At 42.4% G+C, this 14,954-nt stretch overlaps 1 protein-coding gene across 3 annotated transcripts in view; it reads right to left on the bottom strand.

The window, feature by feature from the left end:
* Positions 1-14,954, bottom strand: part of arfgef1 (ADP-ribosylation factor guanine nucleotide-exchange factor 1 (brefeldin A-inhibited)) — a 192,469-nt gene that overhangs the window by 57,813 nt on the left and 119,702 nt on the right. For all 3 annotated transcript variants that reach the window (XM_072571482.1, XM_072571483.1, XM_072571484.1), the window contains 3 exons: positions 14,200-14,311; positions 1,173-1,378; positions 978-1,062 (listed from right to left, as the gene is read on the bottom strand). In XM_072571482.1, the coding sequence (XP_072427583.1) occupies positions 978-1,062; positions 1,173-1,378; positions 14,200-14,311 (403 nt within the window). The remainder of the gene's footprint in view (positions 1-977; positions 1,063-1,172; positions 1,379-14,199; positions 14,312-14,954) is intronic.

Here is a 14,954-nt window from a genome sequence, read left to right as displayed (position 1 = left end):
AGGCAGCATCCAACGAGCAGCGAAATCGACGTTTCGGGCAAAAGCCCTTCATCAGGAATATTTCCTGATGAAGGGCTTTTGCCCGAAATGTCGATTTCGCCGCTCGTTGGATGCTGCCTGAACTGCTGTGCTCTTCCAGCACCACTAATCCAGTATTTGGTTTTCAGCATCTGCAGTCATTGTTTTTACCCAATGAATACAGTCCACTGATTTCTCAGCAACAAACCCAAACAAGTAGACAAAACACATTCCAGAAACCCTAGCCACTTTCTGCTACATCAAAGACATCTCTGAAATGACTGCCAGACTACTCTGACCCCATGGCATCATGCTAGCCCACAAACCCACCAACATACTAAAACAGCAGCTAATGAACTTGAAAGACCCTATAGAGACAATGAGCAAAACTAACGTCATTTAAAAAATACCGTGCAAGGACTGTAACAAACACTACATTGGACAAACAGGCAGAAAACTAGCCACCAAAAAGACATGATTCTCTCTCACTAGTAACCACTTCGACTGGGACAATACATCATCCTAGGACAAGCCAAACAAAGACACGCACGAGAATTCCTAGAAGCATGGCATTCCAACCGGATATCTATCAACAAACACATCGAGTTTGACCCCATCTACCACCCCCTGAGAAAGGGAGCAGGAAGTTACTTCACCACAGGAAATAACATCACCAGAGGAAATGACATCACCAACCCAAAGAAATTCAAACATATAAATAGAAAGCAGGAATTTTCAGCATCGCTTTGCATGAGGTCCACTGAAGATGTTACCTAGTAAGGTAACAAAACATCTGGAAATGAACCTTTCAGCTCAGCGAGAAAACTTACATCCAGAATAACTATATTCTTCAAAATTTAGATGGCATTAAACTTTCTAATGTTACAAAAGGTTAAAATTTGATGCACCCCAAAATGCTTTTTAAAAGCCGTCACATTTTCTTATTTAAGTGAGCTTACCTGTGAGCTGTGAAGATCTGTTGTCAGCATTATGATAGAATATGCCAAAACATATGCTGTATCTGCGCTAGCAAAAAGCGTTTGCCTAGGGAGAAAAAAGCACCAAGAAAATGTATCGTACCAAAACTTTATGATTTGATGACCAGTCTTACTCAACACAACAAATTTATATGCATAATAAAAACACCTGCTTACCCTTGGTTACACTCCAGATATCTGGCTGCAAATTTTTCCATTAATCGATCAATTTTCTGAGCTTCTCCTGGAAGACGGAAACCCTCCAGAAACATACGGAGAGCTGAGACAAAATCCTTTGATGAAAAGTCCAACTGGTCCACATAGGCATACATAACCTCCTTATTAAACTTGTCATTATCTCCTACATATTCACCCACTTGAGTCTAAAAAACACACAAAAAGCTAAATTAATATTATGTAGAGAAGTCCACATCAGTAACTAAAATACTGTTGTGATTTTCACCAGCACATTTCTCATGAGAAGTTAATTTTTTCTTCATATTTCTCTAAAGCTTTCTCTACTTTATCTCTGAACATATATTCGTCACTAAGTTTTCTCCGAAATCACTTCATGCCTTTCTGAAGTCATCTCATCCATAATAACTGTCTTGTTACCTCAATGCCATTCCCATTAAACTACTGGTCATCCAACATCTTATCCTAGTGATCCCCATTCGCAGATATTGCTGATGACTCTCTATTCTTCAAATCTACTTCATCATCCCTCAACTCAAAAACAATCCTCAATCCTAACATTCCTGCAAACCACTGTCCAGTCTCAAACCTCTCCTCCCTAAGATTTTTAAGATGTGTTATCACCTGTCAAATCTGTTCTCATCGATCCTGAAACTCCAGTTTTGGACCCCTCCAATCAGGTTTCCACTCTGCCACAGGACTGAAACAGCACTTAGTCTCAGAAATAACTTCATCCTTCTTGACCCATTTGACCACATTATCCTTCTCAAAAAATGTCAATAAATGGGTGGAACAGCTATTTCTTAGTTCTTTCTTATCCATTTAATAGAGAGAATCGCTAGCAAGGAACTCTTCTGCTCCCACATTGTTACCACTTATGTCTAATAAGGATTTATACTTGGCTTCCTCCTCTACCATTTGAAGGCTGCCCTTGACAAAATCTTTCAAAAGATAATACAGTCCAAATCTCCCCAATCCTTCCTCACAGTCCCACTGTCCCAGAAATCAGGGGGGTGAACCTCTGGTGCACTCCAGCTATAGAAAATCATATCCTTTGTTAGGTAAGGGAGCCAAAGCTGCACACAATACACCAACTGCAGTCTCACAATGGTTCTACTCAACAACTAAACAAAGACATCTTCATAAATACACTCAAAACCTCTTGTTATAAAGACCGGCATATCATTTGCAGTTCAATGTGTAATTAGGTATGCATGTTGTGCCTGACAAAATGTGGTCATTTCTCTCACACTTTGATTTGTTTAAGACTGTCTCTCCCTCTTAACAGAACTTATAGAAATACAAATCATGCTAACTTTTAACATACAAAAAAAGTACATTTCTTGGGCATCAACACATTCCAATCTCTCACTGTTTAAGAAATACTCTGTGCCTGAGATTTCTCTACCAAAGTAGACAATCTCACATACTCCATCTGCCATGTTCTTATAGTATTCACTCAGCCTCTTTGAATCTCAAATCCCTCACTGCATAACCCTCATGAAAAACATTCCCGACTTAGTTTTGTGTTGTCTTCAACCTTGCAAATATTGTATTTGATCCCCACATCCAAACCATTCACAAGGCTGTGAACAGCTGGGTCACAAGCACTGATCTTTGTGGTACCCCATCCATTAAAGCCTGCCAAACTGCAAATGACCCATTTATTCCAGATGCCTTCTGTCTGCTAACCAATTCTCAAATAACGACAGTATATTACTGCTTATCCCATAAGCTCTAATTTTGTCTATTACCCTATGAAGGCCATGATCAAATGCCTTCTGAAAGTCAAAATACACAAGATCTACTATACTCGTAGCATCCTTCAAAAACCTCCACAAGCTTGTCAAACACTACTTTTCCTTCATAACTCTATGTTGAGTGCCCAATCAGATGATAGGCCTAAGGACCTCCTTTTCCCCTGTAACAATTCAGATTGCCTGTCTGCCTGTAATAGACTCACATTTGTCTTTACCAATCTTTCCCTTTGTACATACCTAAAAAAAGCTTTTTAATGCTTCTTGCTAATTAACATTACTTCCTCTTTATCAGTTAGTCATTGCTCTTTGCTAACCCTAAATGCTGTTAACTTGCCCTTCATACCTTCTCAGTTTCCTTTATTTAGATCTAAGTCCCTGCTTCAGATTGAATTACATAATTTTAAAACAATATAAAATTGTATTGCACTGTAGTTCCTGCCATGATTCCCAGGCAAACTGGACAATATTGGACAAGTCAGATTCCAGAGTGAAATCTGGCTTGACAGACCGTATGTTTAATTTTGCAACTTGTTTACTGTTGTAATCAGTCACTGAACAAATGCGCAAGATCCTATCAACATTCTTTTTAACAGAGTCACAGTTGATGATTTTATTACGAAATGAAAAGAAACAAACTATTTTACACAATACAAGAATGATGGTCTTACTGCAAATATCAGAACTAACAATTCAATTGTTTTACCTTCAACACATACTAAGTTAAAAATCACACAACACCAGGTTATAGTCCAATCGGTTTATTTGGAAACACTAGCTTTTGGAGTGCTGCCCCTTTGTCACCTGATAGCTTGTATATTATTGATTTCACACCTCCAAATCAATAACATACAAAACATTCAAACATCAATATAGGGTTAACCGGTTTCTACTTTAAAATTCCTTGCTCAGTCAGTGAAATATAATTATATATCAATAAAACAAAACCAAGAGCTACAGATGTTGCAGGTTGGAAACAAAAACAGCAAGTGTTGGAGAAACTCAGCAGGTCTGGCAACATCCAAGGTAAGTGAAACAAGGTGAATGTCTCTGGACATGAACTGTTCACTTTTTCTTTTCACAGATGCTGCCTGCCCTGTTGAGTTTCTCCAGCACTTTGTTTTTGTTGAAGACTAATGGGTTCCCTCTTAACGAAATACATTACAGAAAGACAAAGTAAACGTAAAGCGTTTGGAAAAGCAAGGACTCATTAGGGATAGTCAACATGGGCTTTATGCATGGGAAATCATGTCTCACTAACTTAATTGAGTTTTTTGAAGAGGTGACAAAGAAGATTGATGAAGGGAGACTGGTAGACGTTGTTGGTTTGGACTTTAGCAAAGCGTTCAACAAGCTGCCACATGGTAGACTTGTTAGTAAGGTTAGATCACATAGGATCGAGAGAGCAAGCCTATTGGATACAAAATTGGTTTGAAGGTGGTAGTAAAAGGGTGCTTTTCGGACTGGAGGCCAATGACCAGCAGTGCACCATAAGGATCAGTACTGGGCCCACTGCTTTGCGTCATTTGTATAAATGATTTGGACGTGAATATAGGAGGAATGGTTAGTAAATTCACAGATGTCACCAAAACAGTAGCCAGTGGGGATTATCTCAGTACAACGCAACCTTGATCATGTAGGCCAATGGGCCGAGGAGTAGAAGATGGAGTTTAATTTAGATAAATGAGGTGTTGCATGTTGTTATGGCTAACCAGGATAAGACTTATATACTTGATAGTAGGGCCCTGAGGAGTTTTGCCAAACAAAAAGACCTAAGGGTACACATGCATATTTCCTTGAAAGTGGATTTGCAGGTAGAAACAGATGGGAAGGCAGCGTTAGGCACAGTTGCCTTCATTGGTCAGTGCATTGAACATAGAAGTTGGGATGTCATGCTGCAGCTGTACAGGACATTGGTGAAGCTACATTTAGAATATTGCATACAAATCTGGTCCTCTTTTATCAGAAGGATGTTAAACTGGAGAGGGTGCAGAAAAGATTTACAAGGATGTTGCTGCGACTGGAGGGGATGAGTTACATGGAGAGACTGAACAGGCTGGAGCCTTTTTCCCTGGAGTGTTGGAGACTGAGGGGTGACTTAAGAGGTTTATAAAATCATGAGGGACATGGATAGAGTGAATAGCCAAGGTCTTTTTCTTAGGGGCGGTGGAGTCGAAAACTAGAGGACACAGGTTAAAGGTGAGAAGGGAAAGATTTAAAAAGGAGGGGTAATTTTCTCACGCAGAAGGTAGTGTATGTATGGAATGAGTTTCTAGATGAAGTGGTGGAAGCAGGTACAATTACAACATTTAAAAGGCTTCTAGATCCATATATGAATAGGGAGGGTTTAGAGGAACATGGGCCAAATGGAACTAGATTAGGTAGGAATGTCTGGTAAGTGTGGACGAGTTGTTTCTGTGTTGTATGACATTATGACTCTATACATGGTCCTGTCCACTTTAGAAGTCAAGTTTACAAATAATAAAAAGCATCAATAGTCATCAGATCACTCTTCCCTAGTGACTTCAGCATCACTTCAGTTCCAGAAGTCAGAGTTTCAATGGGTGACACTGCCTTCCCATGTTCGTCTCAGCTACATAAAATGCTTACGATTACCCGTTCCCCCCAATGCCAGAGGATGGGCATTCCATCCCAGTTGAGCTATCAGACATTCCTTAAGCTTACCTATGCACTGTTAAGTATAATCTGGAGACCAGAAAATAAAATTACTCACCCTTAGTCATCAATCAATTCCTCCTCTTGTGCTGAGAAGACAGATACTTCAAAGTCATGTAATACTTTTTTTATATGATCTAGCTACTTTGACAGCCTTCTTAAAAGTAGTGAAGGAACTAATTACTTGAGATCCTTACAGTAGATACACACTGATCAATAACTTCCAACTTTGCTGTGATGTTACTTGTTGCAATGGTACAGCTACACTGAATCTTTAGACTATGACCGGCACAATTTTGCACAAGATTAGAGTGGTGCTGGAAAAGCACAGCAGGTCAGGCAGCATCCAAGGAGCAGGAAAATCAATGTTTTGGGAAAAACCCTTCATTAGGAAGAAAGGCAGGGAGACTCCAGAGTGGACAGATAAATGGGAGGGGGGTGGGGCTGGGGAGAAGGCAGCAAAGAGTACAATGGGTGGATGGGGGTGGGGATGAAGGTGATAGGTCAGAGAGGTGGAACGGATAGGTGGGAAGGAAGACGGGCAGGTAGGACAGGTCATGAGGATGGTGCTGAGCTGGAAGGTTCGAACTGGGGTAAGGTGGGGGTGGGGGGTGGGGAGAAAGAGAAGGGAAATGGGGAAAACCGGTGAAATCCACAGTGGTGAAGGCTCCCTGCCTTCATTCCTGATGAAGGGCTTTTGCCCAAAACGTCGATTTTCCTGCTCCTTGGATGCTGCCTGACCTGCTGTGCTTTTCTAGCACCACTCGAATCTAGACTCTGATTTTCTGCATCTGTAGTACTCACTTTTGTCTACAATTTTGTACAAGCTGGATTCTTGCTCACATAAAACAAATTTGTAACCACTGTCATGCTTTTAGGTTTGAATCTACAGGCCTTTGTCAGCCTAGTGCTATTGGGAAAAATATCATCTGGTGGTCTAATGGGAAGAGGCATTTGTCTTACAACATGTGGTTGATGACACAATAGCAATACTGAACAAGTTACATTGGCATAATAAACATGTTACAAAGACTGAGGAGACCTAGCTGGAAGTTTTATTTCTTTCAAGACGCAGAGCTGTTGTGTCAGTCCCCACGCTAGTCGTGATGACAGTCTTCAGCATTAGATTAGATTAGATTAGATTAGATTACTTACAGTGTGGAAACAGGCCCTTCGGCCCAACAAGTCCACTCCGCCCCGCCAAAGCGCAACCCACCCATACCCCTACATTTACCCCTTACGTAACACTACGGGCAAGTTAGCGTGGCCAATTCACCTGGCCTGCACATCTTTGGACTGTGGGAGGAAACCGGAGCACCCGGAGGAAACCAATGCAGACACAGGGAGAACTTGCAAACTCCACACAGACAGTTGCCTGAGGCGGGAATTGCACCCGGGTCTCTGGTGCTGTGAGGCAGCAGTGCTAACCACTGTGCCACCGTGCCGCCCCCATTAACCGTTTCAGAACTATTACCTTTCACAACATTATAGTTTTGCTTTAGACTTACCCTTCATCATAACTACTAAAAAAGTGCAGAAGTTTTGACAGATGAGCAAAACCTCACCAACCAATTATTTATCTGTTGCTCAGTGATGTCACATCTGGATTTTTACAAGTTATGGATCAGACAATCGTGGATAGCTCTCTCTGCATGGTAAGGTGCTTCTGAAATTTCACTATTCTCATTAGCTCCTCATCTGGAAACTTTTTTTTTGCTACTTTATAATTTTTGTTTTTATGTTGTTTAGACCGAACCTGTGTTGCAGCACAGAATTTACTTACTCATCAAATTCCTTAGTTCACATACTGCATCTTCCTACACAGTGATGAGCAGCTGTCTTCAGGTCTGCTTAATTTGCAAACTTAGTGCAATCACATGTAATTATACTGGCTCATGTTCTACAATGAATCAGCGGTGCTGGCTTAAAAAATATTGATTAAACTACTCACTGAATGAAGTAACTGCAGCTGCTTCAGCTAGGGCACTTTGCAAGTACCAGCAGCACTCTAATCAAAACTCTCATTTCCAGCATCTGCAGTCCTCACTTCTGCCACTTTGAAAGTACCCTCAATTTGAACTGTGAACCTTAACTACGTTGTGGGTTCAGAACTGTATTCAATTACTAGCTGCACCTGCATCAACGCTGCAACACAGTGACCTACTCAACAAAATAGAAAATCACCCAGCCTCCAAGAAACATTTTAAATCTAATCCAAGCAATTATTGCCCTATCAGCCTACTCTCACTGATGCCAGTGACAATGCTATTTATTGAGACACTTACAGACAAATATGGTGCTTGCCAATGCTCAGTTTTGCCAGGATGATTTCTCCATGATTGGATCTGAAGCTAAGAGCTAAATTTGAGAGGTGAGGTGAATGAGAGTGACCTCTTTAACATTAAGGCAGGTCCTTGCATTACATTACCACAGACAGTAAAAAGGTTTCCCCCAGTTCTCATTGACTTTGATCTTAGGGAGCACTGGAAGATCACAACCAACATACTTACTATTACTACAGCTACTTATAAGACCCTAAGGATGCAAACCATCAGGTCCAGGAAATCTGTGAGCCTTTAGTTCCAACAGTTTTCCCCAGTGATCATAATTGTTTTGAATTCCTGCCTTCTTTTCACCTCTATTTGCATTGTTCAGGAGATGCTTTTAATATTCATTTTTTACAGGATGGTGCATTCTACTTACAAAACCTTGCAGAAAATACAAAGGCATGGGATTGAGGGTTATTTGTGGTTGAGGGAAACGTTCATCCTGGACTTCAGTTATTAGTGGTGTGCCGCAAGGGTTGGATTTGGGGCCACTGCAGTTTGTCATTTGTAATAATTGACCTGGATGAGGGCGTGGAAGGATGGGTCAGTAAATTTGCGGATGACACGAAAATCGGTGGTGTTGTGGAAAGTGCGAAAGAACGTTGCAGGTTACAGAGGGATATAGATAAGCTGCAGAGCTGGGAAATGGAGTTTAATGCAGAAAAGTGAGAGGTGATTCACTTTGGAAGGAGTAACAGGAATGCAAAGTACTGGGCTAATGGTAAGATTCTTGGTAGTGTGGATGAGCAGAGAGACCTCGGTGTCCATGTGCATAGATCCCTGAAAGTTGCCACCCAAGTTGATAGGGTTGTCAAGAGGCATACAGCATGTTAGCTTTTATTGGTAGAGGTTTTGAGTTGGAGCTATGAGGTCATAGAACATAGAACAATACAGCACAGAACAGGCCCTTCGGCACATGATGTTGTGTCAAACATTTGTCCTAGCTTAAGCACCCATCCATGTACCTATCCAATTGCCGCTTAAAGGTCACCAATGATTCTGACTCTGCAACTCCCACAGGCAGCGCATTCCATGCCCCCACCACTCTCTGGTAAAGAACCTACCCATGACATCCCCCCTATACCTTCCACCCTTCCCCTTGCAACACTCTGTTGTACCCGGGGAAAAAGTCTTTGACTGTCTACTCTATTTATTCCCCTGATCATCTTATAAACCTCTATCAAGTCACCCCTCATCCTTCGCCATTTCAATGAGAAAAGGCCTAGCACTCTCAACCTATCCTTGTACGACCTATTCTCCATTCCACGCAACATCCTGGTAAATCTCCTTTGCACCCTCTCCAAAGCTTCTACATCTTTCCTAAAGTGAGGTGACCAGAACTGCACACAGTACTCCAAATGTGGCCTTACCAAGGTCCTGTACAGCTGCAACATCACCTCATGACTCTTGAATTCAATCCCTCTGCTAATGAATGCTAATACACCATAGGCCTTCTTACAAGCGCTATCCACCTGAGTGGCAACTTTCAAAGAGCTATGAACATAGACCCCAAAATCCCTCTGCTCCTCCACCTTACTAAGAACCCTACCGTTAACCCTGTATTCTGCATTCTTATTTGTCCTTCCAAAATGGACAACCTCACACTTGACAGGGTTGAACTCCACTTGCCACTCCTCAGCCCAGCTCTGCATCATATCTAAGTCTCTTTGCAGCCGACAACAGCCCTCCTCACTATCCACAACTCCACCAATCTTCGTATCGTCTGCAAATTTACCGACCCACCCTTCGACTCCCTCTTCCAAGTCATTAATAAAAATTACAAACAGCAGAGGACCCAGAAGTGATCCCTGCAGAACTCCACTAGTAACTGGGCTCCAGGCTGAATATTTACCATCTACCACCACTCTCTGCCTTTGACCGGTTAGCCAGTTCTCTATCCAACTGGCCAAATTTCCCACTATCCCATGCCTCCTGACTTTCCACATAAGCCTACCATAGGGAACCCTATCAAATGCCTTACTAAAATCCATGTACACTACATCCACTGCTCTACCCTCATCCACATGCTTGGTCACCTCCTCAAAGAATTCAATAAGACTTGTAAGGCAAGACCTACCCCTCACAAATCCGTGCTGGCTGTCCCTAATCAAGCAGTGTCTTTCCAGATACTCATAAATCCTATCCCTCAGTACCCTTTCCTACCACCAAGTGGTTCCTACCACTTTGCCTACCACCAAAGTAAGACTAACTGGCCTGTAATTCCCAGGGTTATCCCTATTCCCTTTTTTGAACAGGGGCACAACATTCGCCACTCTCCAATCCCCTGGTACCACCCCTGTTGACAGTGAAGACGAAAAGATCATTGCCAACAGCTCTGCAATTTCCTCTCTTGCTTCCCACATAATCCTACGATATATCCCATCAGGACCGGGGGACATGCCTATCCTCAAGTTTTTCAAAATGCCCAACACATCTTCCTTCCTAACAAGTATCTCCTCTAGCTTACCAGTCCATTTCATACTCTCCTCTTCAACAATATGGTCCCTCTCATTTGTAAATACTGAAGAAAAGTACTCATTCAAGACCTCTCCTATGTCTTTTGACTCAATACACAGTCTCCCACTACTGTCCTTGATCAGACCTACCCTCGTTCTAGTCATTCTCATGTTTCTCACATACGCATAAAAGGCCTTGGGGTTATCCTTGATCCAACCTGCCAAAGATTTTTCATGCCCTCTCTTAGCTCTCCTAGTCCCTTTCTTCAGCTCCCTACTGGCTATCCTGTATCTCTCCAATGCTCTGTCTGAACCTGGTTTCCTCAACCTTATGTAAGCCTCCTTCTTCCTCTTTACTAGACATTCAACCTCCCTCGTCAACCAAGGTTCCCTCACACGACCATCTCTTTCCTGCCTGACCGGTACATACATATCAAGGACACGTCGTATCTGTTCCTTGAAAAAGTTCCACATTTCAACGACATCCTTCCCTGACAGCCTATGCTCCCAACTTATGCTCCTCAGATCCTGTCTTGCAGCATCGTATTTACCCTTCCTCCAACTGTAAAACCTGCCCTGTTGCACGCACCTATCTCTCTCCATAACTAAGGTGAAAGTCACATAATTGTGGTCACCATCACCAAAATGCTCACCCACTAACAAGTCCTGGTTGTCCCGGTTCGTTACCAAGTACCAAATCCAATATGGCCTCCCCCCTGATCGAACAAGCCACATACTGAGTTAGAAAAGCTTCCTGGACACACTGCACAAACACCGCCCCGTCCAATCTACTTGATCTAAAGAGCTTCCAATCAATATTTGGGAAGTTGAAATCACCCATGACTACTACCACGTTGGCTTCTGCACCTTTCCAAAATCTGTTTCCCAATCTGTTTCTCCACATCTCTGCTGCTATTGGGGGGCCTATAGTAAACACCCAACAAGGTGACTGCTCCTTTCCTATTTCTGACTTCAGCCCATACTACCTCCAAAGGCAGATCCCCCTCAAACTTCCTTTCTGCAGCTGTTATACCATTTCTAATTAGCAACGCCACACCCCTCCTTTTTTACCACCCTCCCTAATCTTACTGAAACATCTGTAACCAGGAACCTCCAACAACCATTCCTGTCCCTCTTCTATCCACGTTTCCGTGATGGCCACAACATCATCGTCCCAAGAACCGATCCACGCCTTAAGTTCACCCACCTTATTTCTGATACTTCTTGTTTTGAAGTATACACACTTGAACCCATCTCTGTGTCTGCAAGTATTCCCTGTCAGTGCTACCTTCTCCACAGCCTCCCTACATCCTTGGATATCCTGAAAAACAGCTAACCTACTTGCTGGACTACAAGTCTGGATCCCATCCCCCTGCCAAATTAGTTTAAACCACCCCCGAAGAGTGCTAGCAAACCTACCTCCCAGGATATTGGTGCCCTTCTGGTTCAGTACAACCCGTCCTGCTTGTACAGGTCCCACCTTCCCCAGAATGCAGTCCAATTGTCCAAATACCTGAAGCCCTCCCTCCTACACCATCCTTGCAGCCACGTGTTCAACTGCACTCTCTCCCTATTCCTTGCTTCACTGTCACGTGGCACGGGCAACAACCCAAAGATGACGACTCTGTCTATCCTAGCTTTTAGCTTCCAGCCTAACTCCCTGAGCTCTTGAATGACCTCCCCACCCCTCTTCCTACCTATGTCGTTGGTGCCAATGTGCACCACAACTTCTGGCTGCACACCCTCCCCCCTTAAGGATTCTGAAGACACGGTCCGAGACGTCTTGGACTCTGGCACCCGAGAGTCTCGCCCATGTCCACAGAACCGCTGTCTGTCCCTCTAACTATAGAGTCTCCTATAACTAGCGCTCTCCTCCTCTCCCCCTCTCCCTTCTGAGCCTCAGAGCCGGACCTCGTGCCAGAGACCCGGTCACTGCAGCTTACCCCTGCTAGGCTGTCCCCCCCCCAACAGTATCCAAAGCGGTATGCTTATTGTTGAGGGGAATGACCACAGGGGATCTCTGCACTGCCTGCTTCCTCCCCTTCCCACCTCTAACTGTTACCCAGCTACCTCTGTTCTCTGGCGTAACTGTGTCCCTGTAGCTTCTACCTGTCATTCTCTCAGCCTCTCGAATAATCCTCAGTTCATCCAACTCCAACTCCAGTTCCAGTTCCAGTTCCAGTTCCCTAATGCGGTCTGTGAGGAGCTGGAGCTGGCTGCACTTACTGCAGATGAAGTCGGCAGGAGCATCAGTGGTCACCCCTACCTCAAACATCCTGCAGGAGGAACATTCCACTGCCTGCGCTGCCATAACTCTACACTTAGTCTCCAAAATAAGAACACTAAGTAGCTTACCTGTTCAGCCGACTGAGTCCTTTTTTTTAGGTTAGCGAAGGAGGGAGGGTGGGAGACACTACATGTGTCGTGTCTTGGGTTCCTTCTCCACTCAAATAACAATCACTTACCTTCCCGACCAGCTCTGCACTCTGACTTCACTTGCACCCAGCTCCCGCTGCTCTGTGCTGCAAAAACTCATGTTGCAAGTTGCAGCTGGACAAAACTCTGGTGCGGCCGCACTTGGAGTATTGCATATAGTTCAGGTTGCAACATTATAGGAAGGATGTGGAAGCTTTGGAAAGGAGAGGAGATTTACCAGGATGTTGCCTGGAATGGAGGGAAGGTCTTATGAGGAAAGGCCTTATGAGGAAAGGCTGAGGGACTTGAGGCTATTTTCATTAGAGAGAAGAAGGTTGAGAGGTGACTTAATTGAGACATATAAAACAATCAGAGGGTTAAATTGGATGGACAGTGAGAGCCCTTTTACTTGGATGGTGATGGCTAGCATGAAGGGACATAGCTTTAAATTGAGTGGTGATAGATATAGGACAGATGTCAGAGGTAGTTTCTTTACTCAGAGGGTAGTAAGGGCGTGGAACGCCCTACCTGCAACAATAGTAGACTTGCCAACTTTATGGGCATTTAAATGGTCATTGGATAAACATATGGATGATAATGGAATGGTGTAGGTTAGATGGGCTTCAAACTGGTTACACAGGTTGGCGCAACATCGAGGGCCAAATTGCCTGTACTGCGCTGTAATGTTCTATGTTCTAAATAGAATACTGTGATGCAGGTTTGTCACATTGTTATTTGGGAATTTGGATACGAAAGTGGAGAAAAACTAGATTTTAGCTCTCAGTTCTGTAGAAGTAATGATCAGAAAGTAATTTTGAACTGTGAAATACAGACAGCTTTTCCAAGAAAAGCTATGACTGAGATGACTCGCTCAGCAACACAGGAGGATTACTGCTGAATGTTTGCAAAGTTAAGATTTTATTAAATGTAAACTGATAGTTAAGGGCTACTAGTAAACATTTCAAAAAGGGACTGGACAAATGTTTAAAGGCAATATAATTTGTCCTGCTAAGAAGGATGAATAAGACAAATCATATTTTCCCATTAAAGACCAAAACAAGCAATAAGGGTTGAAGGGTCTTTTTCTGCATTTGACCATTATATCCTATTTTTGCAAATTCTTTTGATTCAAAAGAGTGTTACACTTGGACTCAGGCCAATGACTATGTTAAAAAAGCAACTTTAATCTTGTAACTTTTAGTCCACTGCAGGAGATGTGTCTATCTTCAACTCATTGGAGAGATATAGTACATCTTTGGAAAACTGCTCAATGTAAAAGTACAATTTGTTTTAAAAAGTGCAATAAATGGGAACATTGTGAAGACACTCAATAGTTTTATCAACTTTCCTTCTGAAAACTGAACGTTTAACTGCTTACTGTGTCTAATCGTTCTTCTTGATGTAGAAATTGAGCAATATCATCAGGTGTAGTCCCAAGCATTCCTTGTTCCTGCAGATACTGTAGCCCTCTTTTTGGTTTCTTGTTAAATCTGTATTTTAAAGAAAAGGCTGTTTCAATTTCTTAGCACTTAGGTGACTGACTGCTTAATTGATAAACATTATTTCATGTTTATTATTTCATCAAATAACTACAGGTAAGTATGAGACAATAGAAAAAAAAATCAATCTCTTGTGCAGGCAGTGGTAAAAGCTTTGTCTGAACTGACACTTAGATAGCTTCAATCCACTCAACGCAAGCCTAATATATTCTGACAATTTCTCCATCTGCAGAATACACACTGAAGTGCTAGATAGCCTAGGTTGTCACAATTACACACCAAGCAGGTCTTCAGAGTGGCGTGTAAGCTATTAAATTATATAAGTTTGTATTTAGACCTCTGAATCTTGAGTGGTTAAAAACAAATCAGTTACACAGCTTTACACATTAACACATTAACTTCAAACATGATTAAAAGGTTAGTTAAGCAAGTGACAATTAGTAAAGGTTTGTGAAGTAAAAAATGATAAAGCTATTGGATAAAATGTATAATATTTAATGCAAGGGAAGGTGGAAGTTAGATATGAGAATTAGATCAGTTTCTACAGTCATTGCTTGCTTGAAGATTCTTCTAAAATGAAGAGGTTAAGAAAGTCAAATGACTTCTGCAGATCGAATATTTGGAGGGTGCTCCC

This window comes from Chiloscyllium punctatum, chromosome 5, assembly GCF_047496795.1.
Source record: "Chiloscyllium punctatum isolate Juve2018m chromosome 5, sChiPun1.3, whole genome shotgun sequence".
NCBI lineage: Eukaryota > Metazoa > Chordata > Chondrichthyes > Orectolobiformes > Hemiscylliidae > Chiloscyllium > Chiloscyllium punctatum.
The sequence above is the reverse complement of the archived record's forward strand: the minus strand, read 5'-3'. Positions and strand labels throughout refer to the sequence as shown.